This window comes from Phycodurus eques, chromosome 5 (assembly GCF_024500275.1).
Source record: "Phycodurus eques isolate BA_2022a chromosome 5, UOR_Pequ_1.1, whole genome shotgun sequence".
Classification (NCBI taxonomy): Eukaryota; Metazoa; Chordata; class Actinopteri; order Syngnathiformes; family Syngnathidae; genus Phycodurus; species Phycodurus eques.
The window spans coordinates 25813102-25833639 of record NC_084529.1 but is presented as its reverse complement, the minus strand read 5'-3'; the positions used below and the strand labels follow the sequence as shown (position 1 = coordinate 25833639).

General features: G+C 40.3%; 2 protein-coding genes across 2 annotated transcripts; one reads left to right on the top strand and one right to left on the bottom strand.

The window, feature by feature from the left end:
- The first annotated feature begins 157 nt into the window (after positions 1–157).
- Positions 158–6104, top strand: ric3b (RIC3 acetylcholine receptor chaperone b). The gene is made up of 6 exons (XM_061678329.1): positions 158–400; positions 1657–1892; positions 2978–3056; positions 3134–3227; positions 3309–3445; positions 4465–6104. The coding sequence occupies exons 1-6, from the start codon at positions 289–291 to the stop codon at positions 4881–4883; spliced, it is 1077 nt and encodes a 358-aa protein (XP_061534313.1). The 5' UTR covers positions 158–288; the 3' UTR covers positions 4884–6104.
- Positions 6105–6235: 131 nt separating this feature from the next.
- Positions 6236–14002, bottom strand: psma1 (proteasome 20S subunit alpha 1). The gene is made up of 10 exons (XM_061678330.1): positions 13921–14002; positions 11877–11921; positions 11708–11809; positions 11446–11549; positions 11287–11375; positions 10029–10099; positions 9823–9952; positions 7738–7817; positions 7545–7649; positions 6236–6464 (listed from the first exon to the last, which is right to left on the bottom strand). The coding sequence occupies exons 1-10, from the start codon at positions 13921–13923 to the stop codon at positions 6399–6401; spliced, it is 795 nt and encodes a 264-aa protein (XP_061534314.1). The 5' UTR covers positions 13924–14002; the 3' UTR covers positions 6236–6398.
- Positions 14003–20538: the final 6536 nt, after the last annotated feature.

Here is a 20538-nt window from a genome sequence, read left to right as displayed (position 1 = left end):
CTGAACACATATATATTCCAAATAAAATAAAACTAGAACTGGAATTATCCTCTTCAGTGGGGAGTGCGGGAGCTGAATTGACGTGCGGCTTGTGACGCTGCGCTTTGGCGCCACCCTGTGGCCAAATCTCGCCATCGCAACCAAAGGCGCACTTCCGGTTCCACAAGGAAATCCGATCGAGCGTCCAAGAAGCGAGCACCGCAAGGAAGCACCGCTGCCTCCGCTTCTCCTTTCCCCTCTCACTCCGTGGCAGCTTGTTGGGTGTCGCTTTGGACGGGCGTTGTTGCCATGGCGATGTCCACCTTCCAGAAGGTGACGTTGGCCACTTGCCTGGTGCTGTGCGTGGCCCTGCTGCTTCCCCGGATGTTGCTGTCTCACGGGAGGAAGGATGCTAGCGAAGGTGCGTCGCTCACGGAACCTCTTTTCCGGGTTGAAGTGGCAACGGGTTACGCTTTGACGTGTTCAAATACTCGTGTCGTGTTTTTTTGTTTTTTCAAAAGAGCGATGGTTGAACGTCCTTGTAGTTACACTTTCCTCCCTGAGAAGGATGGGGGCGCCATTAAGCTCAGGAGCACTCCTTAGCATAACCACTATTTATTAAACCTTTTAAGAAACAGTAAACAGCAAAGACACTAGAAATGTAAACTCAATGAGTGGCTTTATTGTTTTTCGTTTTTTTGTCATTGGGTATCAGTTCCAATCATTTTAATATCCACGTAAAGGTATTAACGCTGTGTATTTTTCTATTAACACATTCAGTGCCAATGACTGCTTTAGAAGTCAAATATCCATGTTAACTGGGAGGGCTGGCGCTGAATGAGTATTTATATAACAATCATTTTAATATAGCCAATATTTTTTTTTCTGATTAATGAGGCTTATCGTGTAAAATGATAAACTTTGCTTTTTATTTAAAATTTTATTTATTTTTTCCATTGAATAATTAAACCATATATAATATATATCATTACTCATTTGAATTTATTGGCTTTTTATTTAGGCTTGAAATACATAATGAAATTCATTATGTATTTCTTTAAATATGTTTTTTAAATGTAAAATTGTAGTCTTTATTCTGATTTATTTTTCAGAATTTTTGTAAGATAGAATTTAACCAGGTTCTATTTCTTCATTAAACTTTTCATTCCATAGTATATTTTCCATTCATATAATTTAATGGCATTGTATAATTACTATATAGTCCTTCTTTTTATGTCTTTGAAATTTTTACACATACAAATGTAACATTTAAATGTTATTTAACATTTAATTTCTTTAATCATTTATTTAGAAATGGTCATTTTGGCTGCTTTGACGATCATTTAATTCTCATTTTATATATATATATATATATATATATATAGAGAGAGAGAGAGAGAGAGAGAGAGAGAGAGAGAGAGAGAGAGAGAGAGAGAGAGAGAGAGAGAGAGAGAGAGAGAGAGAGAGAGAGAGCACTCTGGTGTCTTTGTGTGTGTGTCCCCTGCAAATAAGTACTCTAATTTGACAGTATTTGTAATTTGGAAGTTATGATGTCATGAGTTTATAGAATGAAACTTTACTGAAACATATATAGTACCTATAGCAAAATCTGAGAAACTTGTAATTTATAGGACTGCCGCAGAGCAAAATTCATACTTGGTGGTCTTATGTATGCAGGTCACTTCCCGCCCATGGTGCACCGTCACATGGCGCCAGAGGGCCGAGGCCAGAGGGCGGCGGCGGGGTCGGGCCCCTCCTCCAGGGCCCACAAGGCGGAGGCCGTCGTCGCCCGGACCAAAGGTGGGGGAGCGGGAGCCGGGCTGGGAACTGCGGCCAAATCCAACCTGGCGGGACAAATCATTCCTGTCTACGGATTTGGAATCTTACTCTACATCCTCTACATCCTCTTCAAGGTCCACTCTCACACCCTCACCCCACGCACGCATTGACTTTATTTCTCTTCCGGGCTTGAAGTTCTTTCGATCATGGCGTATTGTTGCACCTTTTTGTGATCTGGAGGCCGACTTCATTTTGTCAAACTGGTTCTATTTTATTGATTTATTGACTGAACAAGTCTAGAGGTAATCAGGCTTGGGTGCGGTCAGTGAAAATGAACCAAAAAAAACGTGCTTAGCCACAGTTAATTCATGATTTAACAAAGGGGGCATTACTTTTTCCACACAGGGTCAGGTAGCTTTGAATAGTTTTTTTCCTCAATAAATCAAATCACCACTAAAAACAGCATTTTGTGTTTACTTGTGTTATCTTTGGATGAGATTTCCATGTCCTTGATGATCTTAAGCATTAGAGGGGAAACTATGCATCTAAGAATTAGAGAAGGGGACCAATAGTTTTTCACTCCACTATATATAAGGCGGCACGGTGAACGACTGGTTGGTACGTCTGCCTCACAGTTCTGAGGACCCAGGTTCAAATCCAGCCTCTCCCGTGTGGAGTTTGCATGTTCTCCCTATGCCTGCGTGTTTTTTTTGTTTATATGTGCCCTGCGATTGGCTGTCGATTGACCTGCCTCGCGCCCAAAGTCAGCTGGGATAGGCGCTGGCACACCTGCGACCCTGTCAAAATAAGCGGTTAAGAGAATGGAAGCATGCATATATAATATAAAAAGAACTACATGAATAAAAAACATTTGTGCAAGTTCAGTGAACAGCGCTTACACTATTTCTCTTGTGAAAAAATATTTATTGACTGCCACTGTGTGTCAAAAATGATTGTCTTGACACTGTTATGAGAAAACGTGGACATACAATAATGAAAAAATGAATTTTTTTTTTTACTGTGTGAATGCACAAGACAAGCATTCACACTTTTTTGTTTGTCAGTCTAATTCTGAGCAATAATACTGATAAGTGTGTTAAAAATGTATTCTTCTCTATAGTGTGAATGTTGATTTTTGTTTTGAATATGCTGAAACGTGCATTATTCATGCTGTTATTCCATGTGCTAACTTGTGTTTGTTGTTTGTGTGTGTGGTCAGATCACGTCAAAGGGGAGCACTCAGCCTCCATTGGGCAGATACTCCTCACATTGCTCAAAGAACACCAAGAGGAAAATCAGTGCGCTGTGATATCTACTAACTAGCATCTATATTAATCTTATTATCAAACATCTAAAATGTATTTTTTCCCTTCAGCCGACTTTGAGCTGGTTCAGCTGCAGGAGAAGCTGAGGGAGACGGAAATGGTGATGGAGAACATTGTTTCCAGCGCACAGCGCAGCCCTGACAGGTGCTTGCGAATAGAAAGCCAGTGCTAACATGCTAATGCGAGACAGCAGGCTAAATGTGTAAGTGTGTGTGTGCGTTGTAGGGGCAGTAAGGGCGTCAACGTGGACCAGGAGAGTCTCCTGCAGCAGTTGACAGAAATCACTCGCGTGATGCAGGAAGGTCAGCTGGTGGAGGGCGTGGCAACACCCATGAAAAACCACCAGGAACCCTGGGAAGAAGGTATGAAAAGGCTCACAAGAAATAATTAGACAAGAAAAGGACTACAAAAACAAGACTACAGGAAACTAAAGGACTACAAAAACGAAGGCTGCGCATGCCCTGGCGCCTACAGTTGAAGTTAAAAGTTAAAAGCCTACACATCCCTCAGAATCAGAAGCCTCTATTCAAATGCCCATTTTTTTTTGTGTTATAAAAAATCGAGACCAAGATAAATCATTTCAAAAGTTTTGCCACCATTATTGACCTATGACCTATATAACCTGCACAACTCCATTGAAAAATAAAATGAAATCTTTTAGAGAGGGGAAGTAAAAACTGAGATAATGTGGTTGCACAAGTGTGTAGTTGTGGACACCCTCAGATAGGCAGGGATGTGGTTGTGTTCACAATGAACAAATCACAATCAAACTCATGTTAAATGGGTGGCCGCAACACTGACAATCTTTAAAGTGCCTCTGATTAACCCCAAATTATGTTCAGATGTTCTAGTAGGCCATTCCTGACATTTTATTGCCATTTAACTTGAGTTTGAATGTAATTGGTTAATGAACACAGCCACGTCCCATTTATAAGAGGGTGTGCACACTTGTGCAACCACACTGTCTCATTTGTTTATTTTTACCTTCCCTCTTGAAAAAATAAAAAAAAAATTTCAATGGAGTTGTACACGTTTATGTCACATAAATGGTGGAAAATGTTTCGATTTTTTATTTTATGTTTTTTAATCTTTGTCTCATTTTTAATATCACAAAAGCCTTTTAATAGCAACGGTACATAATGGGGAGAGTAGAGGGATGGCCTTTATAAAGTCAGGAGACTGGAGGGTGCGTATGGCCTTCTTTTGCCCAATGCTTTGTAAATTAGCAAAATTATTCAAACCATTCTGAGTTTTTTCTAACATTTGGTTACCTTATTTAGCCACTCAAGCATGTCAAAATATTAGGAACTGCTTTGAGTATGGAGCAGTACAGCGAGTGTATATGATGAAAGTAGGTATGTCGTGTTGTGTCGTACCTCAGATGAAGAAGAGGATCCTCATGACTTGTGGGAGCGCCATCGCTGCTGCTGTCAGCATTCTCCTTGTGGATCACAGACGCAAGCCGGAGAAGACGACGCGGCCGACAACTTTCCGGCGGGTGTTCTGGGCGCAGACCAGGCAGACGAAGATCCAGGTGCCGGTTCGGGGGCTAAGGAGAAGCAGGAGGTCCACCTGAACGAGAAGGAGCAGAGGGAACGTGAGGGCCAGGAGCAGCAGAGCCAGCTGGGCGTGCCCAATGAGGAGCTGCCAGGCGTGCTGAAGGAGTTGGAGCTCACCTTCAAGATGACGTCCGCCATGGAGCGAGAGAAAATGGACTACCTGGAGACGCAAGCGCTGTCCGGAGGCGGTGGTCCCGTCAGATGGCGGAACAAAAAGAGAAGCAAGAAGGAGTCTCAGTGACTCCTGATTTGGACAGAAGATATTTTGTTTGTGTGGAAGCTTTACAGGCGTGTCCAAAATTCTGCATGGATTTCACATTCTTGCACTTTTCCTGACAGCATATATTTTTTTCTTTGAGGACTACATACAGAAAAATCAAAGGAGACAAGAACCACTTTGAAAATTTGAGTTGAATTCGTAGTGTGACTATGCTCCTAACTAACACGAGTATCTCGAATCATCTTTCCCCATTGAAATAAATGGAAATACCATGAATCCATACTAGTCTGCCCAAAAACTGGCAATGGGCGAGTACTGATAGCAGGTATCGGTATTGAGCCGATACCAGCCATATTTCAAGGTATCCGGTACTCGTGTATGCTGCCGATACCAGCCACAGTTATTTAAGGCAAAAAAAATAAAAATTGACATCAAGTCCGCCTCTGGTTTGACACATTGGCGAATCATCATGTGCGTCAAAAAGAAAGACAATTATTTTTTTCATAATTATCTGTCATTGTGTTCATTGAAATGTTATCTATCGAACATACTAGTGGTATCTGTGAGTACTCAAGAATGAATACTCAAAACTAATATCGGTCTGAAACAGTGGTACCAAACATCACTACAAAAAAATTATAATTTGTAATGTGTTTTTAACAAGAACTCCGGGCAGTACAATACGCAGAGCCATATATACATCTTTATATATGGCTCAAGACATGGATATATGGAGTCAAATACCCCCCCCCCACCCATTATGTTTAGGATTAAAGGGAAAAGCAACTAACCTGACCCTAACCCCAGAATTACACATTGATTTGGAATAGTGATGAGGGTGCATGATATGCTCCTTTCTTATATGCTTTTATAAAAAAAAATTAAATATAAAGGACTTAAATAAACAAAAATATACATTTAATATCAAAAGAAAACCCTACATGGACAAAAGATATTTTAATGCATCAGGAACTGTCACAACCGTGCATTCATGACTTACACTTGCATCTCACAATGGAACAATATCCACATCAAATTAACTGTCCGACATCACTGTTACATCACAGCTTACACTTTTTGCAAGACTTCTTGGATAAAGGAGACATTTTGTGTCAAGTTTATTTTTTTTTTTTAAATGCATATATGTCACGTATGTGTTCAACCTTTTTTTCAAAACATACAAGCATGGTCACCTTTTTAATAAATACCTCAAACGACACTATAATGCCTCATTTGAAGTTGAATGTAACTATTTGTAGGAGCGCGAATACTTTAACCAAGTTGTACCTCTGTCAGGTTTTTAGTTTCACATGTAGTCACAAAAAAATACTGAATGGTTCTGTAGTATGTGACAAAACTACGTGACAAGTGACTTCAAAAAAGTGGAGTTTATTTGTTGAATACAAGGTACATTCTACCCATACAAAAGCACTCAATAACTGATGCTGGCAGAATAGGTAGGGGTTGATGTTTTTGGGCAGGTGGCACATCTCTAACTTTTTTGTCACAAACAGGAAGTGCGTCAGCTTTGGGTCCTCAGTGCTCCATGGGCTCGTCGGGCACGGCTGCGGCGGGGGCGTCATCGTCTGCGGGCGCGGCCACCTGACGCAGCAAAAACGTTCATCAGCAAAATAACAAACCACTGTTCAACTCTAAGAACTTCCCTAATAAAATACCAATAGTGAATAGGCTAACCTATAGCACGTGAACAACTTGTGAGGACCTATAATGTTAATTCTAAGCCTTCATGTGCCTCAGTGGACATGCACTGTAGTGGTAAAAGCTTGAGACAGACTGCCAACATGGTAACAGTTGGTGTAACAAGTAGCAAGATAGCAACAGGCACAGAGAAGGCGCCAAGGCATATTAATAAGGATTTTACGTCACACCCTGTGGTCGGATACCATAATGAGAACTGACACAATGCTACCATGCTAACAGTTGGCATACCAACAAAGTATGCTGGCAACCTAATTGAGATGGTGCTAAGGCAGACCTGTGGTCAGGTACTATTTTTAATGAGAACTGATGAAATGCTAATTACATGCTAACAGTTGATATGCTAACATGTAGCAAGACAGCAACCTGACAAGCAAAAGTGTCAAGGCAGATTTATAAGGATTTTATACTATGCTCTGTCGTCTGGTACAGTTTAAAATGAGAACGTATAAAATCCTAACATGATAACACTTGGAATGATAACAGCAAGACAGCAACCTGACAAGATAAAGTGTCGAGGCAGATTTATAAGGATTTTACACCTTGCCTTGTCATCTCATACCGTTTCAAATGAGAATGGATAAAATGTTAACATGCTAACAGTTCTAATGCTAAAACATAGCAAGATAGCAACCTGAGTGGATAAAACACTAACGTAGATTGATAAAGATTTCACATCTTGCCCTCGAGTTTGGTAATGCTTCTGAATATTGGTAAAATTCTAACATGCTAACAGTTGGTATGCTAATATGGAGCTTGTTGACCTTTCACAGAATTTCTCCCTAATTTTGTTTAACACTCCATTTTTACCTGACACATATTGTTAATTATCAGTAACCTAAAAAAAAACAAAAACAAAATAAAATCGCACAAATAAATGCTTCCACCCATTTGTAGTACAGTAAAGAAAGAAAATGTGCTCATATACTAAAGGTGTGCATTTAATGTTGATGACATCATCACCTTCCTCTGCGGCCTCTCCTCCAAACCCTCCAGGTAGGGGGCCACGTCGTCGTCGTCGTAGATGGTGAACTCCATGTCCTTACCCACAATGCCGATGGAAACATTCTGAAAAATTGATTAATTAAAAAATCTATATGTTTGCATCCCATGACAAGAGAAACACACTAAATGTACTATGTGATGTGTCGAGCACCTTGGTGGTGAGGTCCTGCTCAGTGGGGAGGGTCTCTCTGAGGGCTCTCAAGCCGTGCTGGACCAACTCATTCAAATTACCTGAACATCAAATACGTGTTTGAGAACTGATGAAATGCTAACATTTGGTATGTTACCAGAGCAAAGATAGCAACCCGACGACATATTGCAAGGCAAATTGATAGGGATACTACACCATGTCCAGTGATCAGGTATTGGCACAAATGAGAATTGATCAAACGCTAACAGTTGATATGCCAACACATAGCAAGATACCAACCCGAGGACAGAAAGAGCTAAGGCAGTTCAACAAGGCCTAGTCGGGTAACATTGCTCATGAGAATTGATAAAATTCTGAAATGCTAATAGTTGCTATGCTTACGCATTGCGTGATAGCAAAGAGGAAGGGGCTCTTTCCATCTATCCAGCACATTACTGGCACCAGTCAACACATTTCCATCTCTATCCTTAATCACCCTGACCTGCTGCACATCCTTTCATCTCTATGCCTCTGTCTGCCAACCTGTGTAGATAATTTTCTTCTTTAGTGTCCAACCTGGCATACATGTCATCATATGCCTCTTGTTTGGCCTTTGCCACCTCTACCTTTGCCCTAAATCGCATCTCAATGTATTCCTTTCTCCTCTCCTCGGTCCTTTCAATGTCCCACTTCTTCTTAGCTAACCTCCCTTGTATGATTTCCTGTACTTTGAGGTTCCACCACCAACTCTCCTTCTCCCCTTTCCTACCAGAAGATTCACCAAGTACTCTTCTGCCTGTCTCTCTGAACACCTTGGCTGTAGTGGTCCAGTATTCTGAAAGCTCCTCCTGTCCACCGAGAGCCTGGCTAACTCTTTTGAAAAGCTGCACAACACTCTTCCTTTCTCAGTTTCCACCACATGGCTCTCTGCTGCACCGCTGTCTTCTTAATCTTCTTCCCTATGTTATGGCAAAATGACAAAATATAATCTATATACTCTTTCATTATATTATTCCATAGTTATGTGTATTTTATTACTTCAATAGTCCTTTGTTCTTGTGTGGCCTTTTTCAAATTTACTTAGTAGCTTAATAGTTTGATGGTAATGTGGTAACTAGGACAGCAATGACATAAATAACCTGAGTTGTGATAGAAAACTATTTTTCATTTTCACTGATGAGTGCACTTCTCTTCTCTTCAAACTCCCTTTTCTCTCAAGGACAAGATAACTTTGTGAATAGGTCCTTCTTTCTTTTCCCCATTTGCCTCAAATTTCTTCAGTTTAATTAGGCATTGCTTTCAGATGTGTGTCTCAGAGACGGGCGGAGACACGGGTCTAATGTAACCTCTCGACTGTCTCTCTTTGCGAAGATATTAAAATGACAAAAGACAAGATTGTTTCCTGATTTAATTTCCCAAACACCCACCACCAGAGTCATTTTACACACCACCATCAGATTACATCGTTTGCACAATATGTAATCCACTTGCGTGCTTCTACCTCCGCTCTTGTAGGTCACCTCTTTTGGAAGAAAGTGTTCACTACAGCCATTTCCAATCTTTTTGCAAAGTCTCCCACCATCTTCCTTTCCTGGATGCTGAATTTACCCAGCACTTCTTCATCACCCGTTTCCTTCACCAACATGCCCATTACAATCTGGACCAATCACGACTCTCTGTCTGGGACGCTCAGAACTACTTCGTCTAGCTTCTTCCAGAATTTCTCTTTCACCTCTAGGTCACATCCTACCTGTGGGGCATCGCCACTAATCACATTATACATAACACGCTTAATTCCAAGTTTCAGCCTCATCACTTGATCTGATACTCTTTTCACCTCCAAGACATTCTTAGCTAACTCCATCCATCCATTTTCTGTACCGCTTGTCCTCACGAGGGTCATGGGCGTGCTGGAGCCTATCCCAGCTATCTTCGGGCAAGAGGACGAAGATTACACGCTGAACTGGTCGCCAGCCAATCGCAGGGCACATGTATCGCCCAAGACAAACGGGGGTTCACTGAAATGTGATTCATTGGCCTTCCAAAGGAGCTACTTCAGCTACTGTGCACATGATGTCATAAGTGTTGCCTTCAAGCAGAGCTCACAATCTGCAAACTTGTCCATGCATCTTTCCAGGTAGGTGCGGGCCGACTGCGAGCGGGCGCCGATCGACATGGCCTTGCAGTCAAAGTAGTTGGCCGACGGGCACGTCTGGAAGATGTGTGGGCCCATGTCCTGACACAAGCAAATGCACATTAAACACATTTTGAAACAACATAAGTTTTTTGACAAAACAAGCGAGTGAACTTACGTCATAGCCGGCGATTAGCAGCCCGACGCCATATGGTCTCCTTCCGTATCGCTGTGTTGGGATTTGTGTTTCTGAGCTTCTGTCAAGGACGATGGCTGCTCTTCTTATGTGAAACCATTCAGTGACTGCAGTGAACGCCGCCTATTCGCTATTCACTAGTAGTACCGCGACTTACGAATGACCCAACCTAAGAGTTTTTCAAAATCGTTCAGCTGATTTTCTGCCTTGTCTGGCGAGCAAAGATTGGAATTAAGACTGTTAGATGGCCACGACAAGCATGAGTTTAGGAGATAGCAAACAATTACTCAAAAAAAGGTCAGCAGTGCTTGATTCAAGGGGTTCATTGCAACTAAAAGTTTACCGTTGTGTAATTTAAACATAAAACCAAGACAAAAGCGTATATAATTAACACATGTAACGTTGTCTGCTAAAGTCCACTAACTTAATGCTAATAAACAATGCTAAACGCCATAGACGGGCTATACAAAACTAGCATAGATGTTGTGGTAGGTATAAACCTTTAAACTGATATTTGAACACAAATGGTGCAACACAAACAGACAAGCATATAACAAAGCTCAAGTGCATACACCGCATTCTTTATGATCTACAAAAAAATAATATTACTGCAGCTTAATCTTCATGTGTCATCTATGCGTAATATATCCATGCATTTTACTGCCACCTCTTGGCAAAGGTGTGCACACCAACACAAGTGACAAAATGTCCATTGATATGAAGCTTTACAGTTCTATTCAGTTATGCTATTTCTGTATGTGATTATACAGCACAATATAGTCGAGTGTTTTTCTCTTATTATGAACACATTAAAAATTGTTTGATGTTTTGGGGGGCTGCAACGGATTAATGGCATTTCCATTCATTTCAACAGGGAAAGATGATTTGAGTTCAAGCGTGGTCATGGAACAAAGTAAACAAGTCAAGGTGGTCCTGTATTCACGTTTTTTTGGAAGAAACTATCCTCAGAGTCAGCCATTCCATGAAAATGGTTTAGTGCTCTTTCTACTTGTAGCATGCTCTATGATGCCAAAAGATGGCGCCAAGGCCCTGGCTAATAGGGAAGTAGTAATTATGTCAAGAACAGTAATTTTTTTCGGTGTTTCGGTTTTCGGCTCCCTCTTTTTCGGGTTCAGCCAAGAATTTTCATTTCGGTGCATCACTAATTACAATAATGTAACTACCCGAAAAAAGCTGCTTCGTTGTGTACAGTGGATGTGTAACCTAGCCGTGAGGATACTGCTGCCGACTAGATGGACGAGTCGTGACGTGGGGAGGGGACGGTCAAAGACGAACCTGGAGTCCAAACATTCCTGACGCATGAAGTTACTGCAAGAAAGACACGTTAGTGTGTGTGTGCTTGTTGTTGCGGTGCTCCTTTAACAAACATGCGAAACACCATAGCAGCCTGGCGTCTGCAGTGAGTCCAGCGATGGAGATGCCGATGTGGTTGTCAACATGCAGAATCTTCTTTTGGTGGGCCGCCAGTTCTGACTGAGCTCTCTACACACAACACACAGATAATCAAGTGATCTCTTCTCCTACTGAATATAACCAACTGACGTCAGTGGATTAAAAACATAGCCACTTATAATAGTCTTCCTTGTCCACATATAACATTGATTCTGGCACAAGGAAGCAAGTCAAAAGAGCCATCGTACCTTTAGTGCAACAAGGACTGCCTGGGTTTTGGATTTGAGTCCTACGGTCGCAGAGCCTTGCTTCACAGCCTCCATGGCATACTCAATTTGATGAATACGACCCTGAACACATGCATTACAACATTTCTTATACAAAATAGACATTTTGAGACTCAGAAAAACAGCTCACCTGCGGGCTCCATACAGTCACGTCGTTGTCGTACTGATTGCGGAACTGCAGGTAACAAAACAAAAACTTGTTCACACTATTGGACCATAAAAACATGATCATGAAGCCATAGAGTCTTACATAATTGTCTTGCATTGCCGTTCGCCCCGACTAAACCTAACAGTTGCTTACAGATTCGAGGACTAGACTTCTCTCGAAGGAAGGTTTTAAGTTACAAGCTAAATAATTTATATCAGTAAAATGAGATGCAGCAAAAAGGTAGCAGATGAAACAAGTAACGAATGAGTATGATGCAATAAAAAGCAGGTCTAAGTTGGAAGGAAAGAGGTAAAGAAGGCAGAAAACCAGGTTTAAGCTACAAAAAACAAGCATGACAAAAGGATGGAAGGAGGGAGGGAATTAAGTAACAATGCCTGGAAAAAAAAAGCGGGTCTGAGGAAAGGACGGCAGGAAGGATGTTTGTGTTTTTGTGACAGTGGCCTCTTGGAAAAGTAATTTCGGCCCTCTGTATGTTCCCCATACATTGAGCACTGACAATAAAATGCTACCATACCATACCAAAAGCAATTGAGGGAAAGAAGGCAGGAAGTAAGAATGGAAAGAAAGGTCCGGAAGGAAAATATGCCAGCGAAAAAAAATGGTTCTGATGGAAAGAAAGAAAGAGATGAGAAAGAAAAAGATGCCAAGAAAAAAAACAGGATTGAGGGGAAGGACAGCAGGAAAGAGAATGGAATGTAGGAAGAAAAAGAAGGCGGAAAAGTTAAATGTCAGCAAAGGAAAGAATGGAAGGAAGATGCTTGAATTAATATAAACAGGTGTAACAGAAGGCAGGATGAAAGAAGGCATAAAGCAGGTTGAAACAAAGAGGATAGATGCAAGGATGCATGAATAAAAATTAGGTCTGAAGGAACGAAGGCAAAATGGAAGGAAGGAAGGAATGGTAAGTCAGAAAGGAAGGGCATCAGGAGGAAAGGCAGTAAAGTAGGTTTCTGTGGTGAAGGAAAGAACTTGAGGGAAGAGCTCAGGATGAAAATGAAAAGGAGGAAGTAGGTCAGGAAGGAAAAATGCATCTAAGGGAAAAGAAGGCATTATGAAGAGATCAGGAAGGAAAAGATGCTTGAAAAAACAGGTCTGAAGGAAGGCAGGGAGGAGGGACAAAAGAAAGGATGAAGGTAAGAGAGGAAAAGATGCCACAGAAAAAAAGTGGGTCTGAGGGGAAGGACGACAGGAAAGAGGTCAGAAAAGAAGGTAGAGGGTTTCAACAAAGGAAGGATTTAAGTGAGGATCCATGAAGAAATAGAACGCCTTAATTGTCGATGTATGGCGCAACTGACAAGGGAATCGGTGGGAACTATGAGGGGGGGGGGGGGGGGGGGGGGGATAACACATGCTAGAGAAAAAACTGTAAATGTAATGAAATAATTTGTACACAGCCCACCCAGCATAAAGAATATATTTAACAAAAACATGTCACTGCTTACTGTATCTTTATCATTTATAGTAAATACAAGGCGAATTATGACTGTCCCTTAAAATATACTTTTCTGAATACTGCCCCTGGAAGGAAAAAGTTTGTCCAGCCCTTCTGAAACCGCGCTCACGTTCCTCTCCAATTTGTGACGTTTAGTAACCCGTCAATTAAGTTAGTTTGACTCAATTGAAAACGAAAGTACGCTTCAATGCTAACCTCGCGCTAGCCTGGTACAACACATCATCAACGGGCACCGTCAAGATTCCTTGTCCAACTCCAAAGCTGCATGCTCGGTGTGGACTAAAACATGCTTCTTTGCAAGCTTCAGCAAATAACAAAACCACAATGAGCGCGTTGAGGAGGCTTTGGCGAAGCTAACATTAGCTCCGGCCAGCAAAGCGGTTTTGCTTACTCACACTACAATCCAAATTTGGCTAGCTGGCTGGCTAAGGTTAGCCACTCGTTCCATCTTATTAAAAATATTGATAAACAAAGAAAAGCGACCCAATGGCTTAATAAATTCGTAAACGACGTGCATCGTGTTTTATCCGTGAATATTTCACTCACACTCACCATATTTGCGTCGTTTACGCGTCGCCTGTCTCCTTCCTCGCCGGGTATTCTTCGCTCGATTGGTTGCCCTGGTCGCAGTGACGTCACAGGGAAACCAGTCGAGCTCCGAGCTCAAATCGCGACTAAGCTTTTTTTTTTTTTTTTTTTTTTTGCGGATTCAAACTAATTCCAAATATTACATGGACGTTGAATATTACTTATAACTAAAATTGTAGGGTTTTTGTTGTAAAAAAAATTCACGTAATCTAATCACAGTATCTCCGTATTACAGTATCGCGTCGAATGAACACCAGGCGGCAGCACTAAACCAAAGGAAGACGGCGTGTGGGAATCTTTTGAACGTTTTAATTTTTGTGCTGTATAAAAGTTCTAGAAAATCTATCTATATATCTATCATACAGTATTAAAACTTCAGTACAATTTAAATCTTGCTATACATAATGTACAGTACAAAGGTCATTCTTGTCATCCCCATGAAAGGTAAAATAAAAGGCTTTTTACAAAAACATTTGTAACATTTGTAACATTTGCTTCCTTCCAAACATGAACACAAAATAATGGCTGTAATTTTATTCCCCCCCAGTATTACTTTCTTTTGGCCCAGTTGCCCCGTTTAAATGATGTCCCCAAGGCAAATTTTCTCTTCCAAAGAGACACATGCAATTTAAATGAACAAATAGAAATGCACCTTCATTATTGGTTACATTTAACTAAAATACCGCCAAATATATATATACATATATATATACGAAAACAGTGTTTTTTCCATTAATTTGTTTTATACTGTAAATAAACCCATGCCATTGGAAAAATGTTTTTTGGCTCTTGAAATAGTGTGCTAGTGTTATTTTTAACTATGCATCAGATTGACAAATTAACCATTTAGAACCTATTCACTTGTATAGATATGTTACTGAAAATGTAAATGGTAATTAATGTTTGAAGTTTTATTATTAAATTGAAATAAAAAATAAATATTTGAAAAACAAAAATAAACCTTTTTGTCGATTAGCATTAATAATATCCATCCATCCATTTTCTGAGCCGCTTCTCCTCACTAGGGTCATGGGCGTGCTGGAGCCTATCCCAGCTATCATCGGGCAGGAGGCGGGGTACACCCTGAACTGGTTGCCAGCCAATCGCAGGGCACATACAAACAAACAACCATTCACACCTACGGGCAATTTAGAGTCTCCAATTGATGCACGTTTTTGGGATGTGGGAGGAAACCGGAGTGCCTGGAGAAAACCCACGCAGGCACGGGGAGAACATGCAAACTCCACACAGGCGGGGCTGGGGATTGAACCCGGGTCCTCAGAACTGTGAGGCTGACGCTCTAAACAGTCGCCCACTGTGCTGCCCATTAATAATATAATTAGTTTTATTCATTTGTATGCTTTCTCCCAAATGGTGGAAATTATTATTATTATTATTACTTATCATGAGCAATTAATTAAAATTAAATTACTATTTTTTTAATTACATTATTAATAATCGCAAAATAAACTTTAAAAATACAACTAAAACTAAAATATGAACTATTATTATTATTCATTTTTCTTGTATTTTTTTAATGGTTTCTCACAGGGGGTGAAATACTGTCATGGACGTACATCTTTATTATTGTTACTATTATTTAAAATTTTAATTTACGGTAACTTTATGCGAAATTATTAGTTATTTTTAATGTACTGTTTCTCCGAGGTGGTGGTAAAAAAGTTAATATTATTACTTTTAATTTAACTGTTAATTTAAATGAAAGCAATATCTTTATTTTAAGTAAACATTTTAAAAATCCAATTTACAACAAAAATATAAAATGAAAATAAAAATAGAGCTACAATAAAAACAATATCCGTTTTATTATTATTAACTGTTTTTAATTAATAATTTTTTAATGGTTTCCCCCAGGTGGTAAAATAGTGTTGTGGACGTGAATCATTTGTTATTATTATGACTTTAAATTGAATAAATTAATTTCAACCAAATTATTTCTTTAAGTTTCACTTTTACTTGAAATTTAAGAATGATCATTCTAAATATAAAGTAAAAATATAATAAAAACTATATTATATCTCATTCATTAATTTCCTTCCGCTTATCTGAGGTCGGGTCGCGGGGGCAGTAGCTTTAGCAGCGAAGTCCAGACTTCCCTCCCCCCAGCCACTTCATCCAGCTCTTCCGGGGGCATCCCGAGACGTTCTCAGGCAAGCCGAGAGACGTAGTCTCTCCAGTGTGTCCTGGGTCGTCCCCGGGGCCTCCTCCCGGTGGGAGGTGCCCGGAACACCTCACCAGGGAGGTGTCCAGGAGGTATCCTAAACAGATGCCCGAGCCACCTCATCTGGCTCCACTCAATGCAGATTACATATCATAGAACGACAAATATATACATAAAAAAATTATTGCCAATAAATGAAATAAAAAAACGAATATAAATTTTACATACGTGATACAATTTTACTACCTGTTTACACAGTCCAAATAGTTTCACTTTGATAAAATCATTACTAGGATATACTATTTATAGCTGAGTGTGTGTATGTGTGTTATTGATTGAGGTACTTATAGCGTCAAATTTTCCTAAAAAAGTAGATTTGTGTCAAACAAATACAGCAGAGTTGAATAGAATAAAGGTAAAAAAAAGAAAATCAGTGACGTTCACTAGTATGAGTCAGGATGCGTTAGGGATGGGATGACTTGAGTTTTTGGGAGAGACGCGGTTTTGGGGAGGATGCTGACGAGCCTCGCTCCTGTGCCAAGGCGATGGCGTCGGCGTGAGGCCATTACATCAGTACGCCGACCTCCTTCCTTTCCTCCTTTGTGATTGAGATTGTAGGGCGCTGTGCTGAGATCAGCATGTTTCCTCCTGGGGGCCTCATTTAAATCTGCCAAACGACCCCCCACCTCCCTTTCTTTTAATTTTTCAAATGGAGAGCAGCCTGAGTCACGGTGCGCACTGCCCAGCCACACCGTGCGTCTTAGCTGGCACATGCTGCCAGGAAGAGAGCGAGTGGGCAGTTTGGGTACACCCTAGTCACTCTCCCCGTTCGTGAAACCATTCATGGCTTCAGGACGAATATGCAAACTGTGTTTACTTGACTTTATGCTAAAAATACACATTTCACCCAATAGGGGATAATGTAAAGCGAAACCATCTGTTACACACTGTTATACACAATGACTTTTTCTTTTTTTTTTTTTTTTTTTTGGCGTGCAATTTCTTTTCAGCAGCAGATTAAAAGAAATGAAACTTTGAAACTTTTTTCCACAGGGACTAAAAGACCAATATAAACTAATAGAATAATATATTACTATCCAGCCATCCATTTTCTGAGCCGCTTCTCCTCACTAGGGTTGCGGGCGTGCTGGAGCCTATCCCAGCTATCATCGGGCAGGAGGCGGGGTACACCCTGAACTGGTTAGCAGCCAATCGCGGGGCACATACAAATAAACAACCATTCATACTCACATTCACACCTACGGGCAATTTAGAGTTGTCAATTAACCTACCACGCATGTTTTTGGGATGTGGGAGGAAACCGGAGTGCCTGGAGAAAACCCACGCAGGCACGGGGAGAAAAAGCAAACTCCACACAGGTGGGGCCGGGGATTGAACCCCAGTCCTCAGAACTGTGAGGCAGATGCTCTGACCAGTCGACCACTGTGCCACCTAATATAAACTAATATAATAATAATGTACGGGGTGATTGAAAAGTAACTCCCTATTTTAAAGTACTTCTAATTTATTTCTGAAATATAATTCTTACAAGAAATGAAGATGAGAAGAAAGTGCATTGCATGGAGTTTTATTTAAAATTCGATCTGGGCGCCAGCGTTATCCACCAGTTTCCCAAGCCGCCTGGGAACCGCATTAACTGATTTCACAAGGAACTCTTGTGGGATGGAAGAGATAACTTCTCATATTTGCCCTTCAAGGTCTTCCAAAGTCGTTGGTTTGGTAGAATAGACTTGCTCATTTAATCATGGAACATACACAAACAAAAATTTGAGAAAAATATTACAACATATGAATAAATTATAAGTATTTTAAAATAGGGAGTTACTTTTCAATCACCCTGTATGTAATAAACTAATATAAAACTAAATTGAATAATGTTAACTGTACAGCAACATTTTAAAAGAAGAAAAACAAGTTAACCCTTGTGAAGTCAATCAAAGTAAAAGTAAAATAAAGTAAAACTACGTTTCCTTTGACAAGACCTGTCAGCTGTTTAGCTTTTTCCTTTGTTTTTTTTTGTATGAGGTGTGTTGATAAAAACAGAACAGCAACTGGAACTTGCGGTAACATTAAAGAGAACTCTCATAGGAAACCATCCATCGATTTTCCGTACCGTTTATCCTCAGTAGGGTCGCGGGCGTGCTGGAGCCTACCTCAGCTGACTCCATGCGAGAGGTGGGGTACACCCTCAATTTCAATTAACCTACCATGCATGTTTTTCAGATGTGCGATGAAAACCGGAGTACCTGGAGAAAACCCCCGCAGGCACGGGGAGAACATGCAAACTCCACACAGGCGGGGCCAGATTTGAATCGGAGTTCTTAGAACTGTGTGGCAGATGTGCTAACCAGTCGGTCATCATGCCGCTAATGTTTAAATCTTTACCTTTTATTATGTTAGTACTGTATGTTTTTATAAAACACAATACCAGAGAGTGCCATCTTTCTTTCGTCAATCCATCCATTCACCAATCCCACCCACCCACCTACCTATCCATCCACCCATTTATCCATCCACCCCCAGTTAAAAAAAAAAAAAAAACCTCATCCATTTGCCGCGGAAATGCTGCGTACGCATTTTGGTCTAACTAACAGGATCTAAGAGAGCATCCAGAGGATTAACTTTACAAGTGTGTTTGGCTTTTTCTTCAACTTTTGTTTGGGTGTGTCATGTCAGTAAAGAGTACTAGTGATGGCAAAGAGGAAAGTGTGTTGACACACAAACAACCAAAAATGTAACTAACTGCGAAACATGAGCAATAATTAAAAGCTTGTTAAAATGCTACACACACCAAGGAAAAAAAAAAAAAAAAAAAGGATATTGGGCTTTTGGGTGAAATTACAGGATGAACCTGAAATGCACCATGACCTTTACAAGTGAACTTAATTTGATCTTCTCGAAACCTTTGAATGCACATCGAAGTGGTCAATGTTTCAGTACTTTTTGCACAACTGGCAAAATTCAAAGCAGGTGTTTGATTCATGAAGGGACAAATACATTTTCTGGTTCAATGATAATTGGTATTTAACCAGTCTTCTTCATCATGGTGTTGACATTTTGACATCACGACACCAAGACGATGCTTAACAATTGATCAACATTACATTTAAAAAATAACATGCAACACTAAGAGAAAATAAAATTATATATACAAAAAAGATGAAAATAGATCAATTAAATTAAACTTAAATAAAAGTGAAATAAACATAAATAGAAATTTAATACAATCAAATTAATTCAAAAGAAATTTGATGAAAATTAAAGAATAATAAAACATAATTTAATTCTACAACCATTAAATTACAAACATTTCCGTGCTATCCTAAAGAATAAAATATTATATAATGTAGAAAATGATAGAAAGAAATAATGACACTAAAGTCAATTTTACATTTAAAAAAAAATATAATAATAATAATAATTAAATGAGGGCTATGGTTGCATGGCGGTCAAAGTGTTTATGCTCTATCAGTTTATTGGTGTTCATGCGCTCTTTTACTACTTTTCACTCAGCACATTCCTCCAATTACATTTGCTGGTGGTGCTGCTGCACTTTTACAAGCAAATAATAAAAGTGTTGCTAGCATGTAGTCCAGCTCTGCTCCGTGATTACACAAATTAATAATGGCCGCAAGCGCAGTGGGCGGGACCAGACACTCCTCTCTGACTCACTGCCTCGTTGCTGATGAGAGTTTTTTATTCTGGGGCTGGGGATGTATTTGAAGGGAAATGTTAGTGTTCGTCTGACAAGCGGCCAGCTCCAAAGTCACGTGAGCGCATACATTGACGTCACGCAGTCAAATAAACTGGACACGAGCCAAATGTGCAACAAGTGCAAAACCAGCAAGCTTAGATTACAGTGAAATCCAATTGAAATGGTTCATTTACCCATAGGAAGTAATGGAAAGTGTAGATTTATCTTTTCAAAGTGAAACCGTTCCTAGCATAAAACCTTTACGAGCCATACATCCAAGTTCCTGTCTCGTGACACACCACAGAGAAGAGTGTCGTTCACAACCCTGTCAAATTTGAATGATGAATAAATATTCAGCAAGGACATAAACTGAGGTTTGAAAATCGTGAAAAATCAAGTCATTCTCTCTCCTCTCAAACGCAGTGGGCATGTCTACTGAAAGCGGCGAAAACAGACCCCGCTCAACTGTCAATCAAACACCCCTGCTACGATCTGGAGAAATGGATGCCTTCCTTTGCAGGGCTTCTGCACGGCATTACAACGAGGTGGACTAAAAAAAGCCACGGTGGGTGTCACGTCTTACTTTTTTCCCCCCTTTGCTCGTCGGCGTTCTTTCCGTGACGATGGGAACGAAGGTCCTCAAGTTCTTCTACTGCATAGTGGGATAAGTCAGAATCAGAATCTG

Excerpts from the sequence above, each read along its gene's own strand:
- psma1 (XM_061678330.1), bottom strand. Across the intron at positions 11,550-11,707 it reads CAGTCCTTGTTGCACTAAAG|AGAGCTCAGTCAGAACTGGC; the intron begins GTACGATGGCTC and ends TGTTGTGTGTAG. Across the intron at positions 11,376-11,445 it reads GCAGACGCCAGGCTGCTATG|TAACTTCATGCGTCAGGAAT; the intron begins GTGTTTCGCATG and ends TCTTTCTTGCAG.
- ric3b (XM_061678329.1), top strand. The coding sequence starts at position 289 with ATGGCGATGTCCACCTTCCAGAAGGTGACGTTGGCCACTTGCCTGGTG. Across the intron at positions 3,228-3,308 it reads GCACAGCGCAGCCCTGACAG|GGGCAGTAAGGGCGTCAACG; the intron begins GTGCTTGCGAAT and ends TGTGCGTTGTAG. Across the intron at positions 3,446-4,464 it reads CCAGGAACCCTGGGAAGAAG|ATGAAGAAGAGGATCCTCAT; the intron begins GTATGAAAAGGC and ends GTCGTACCTCAG.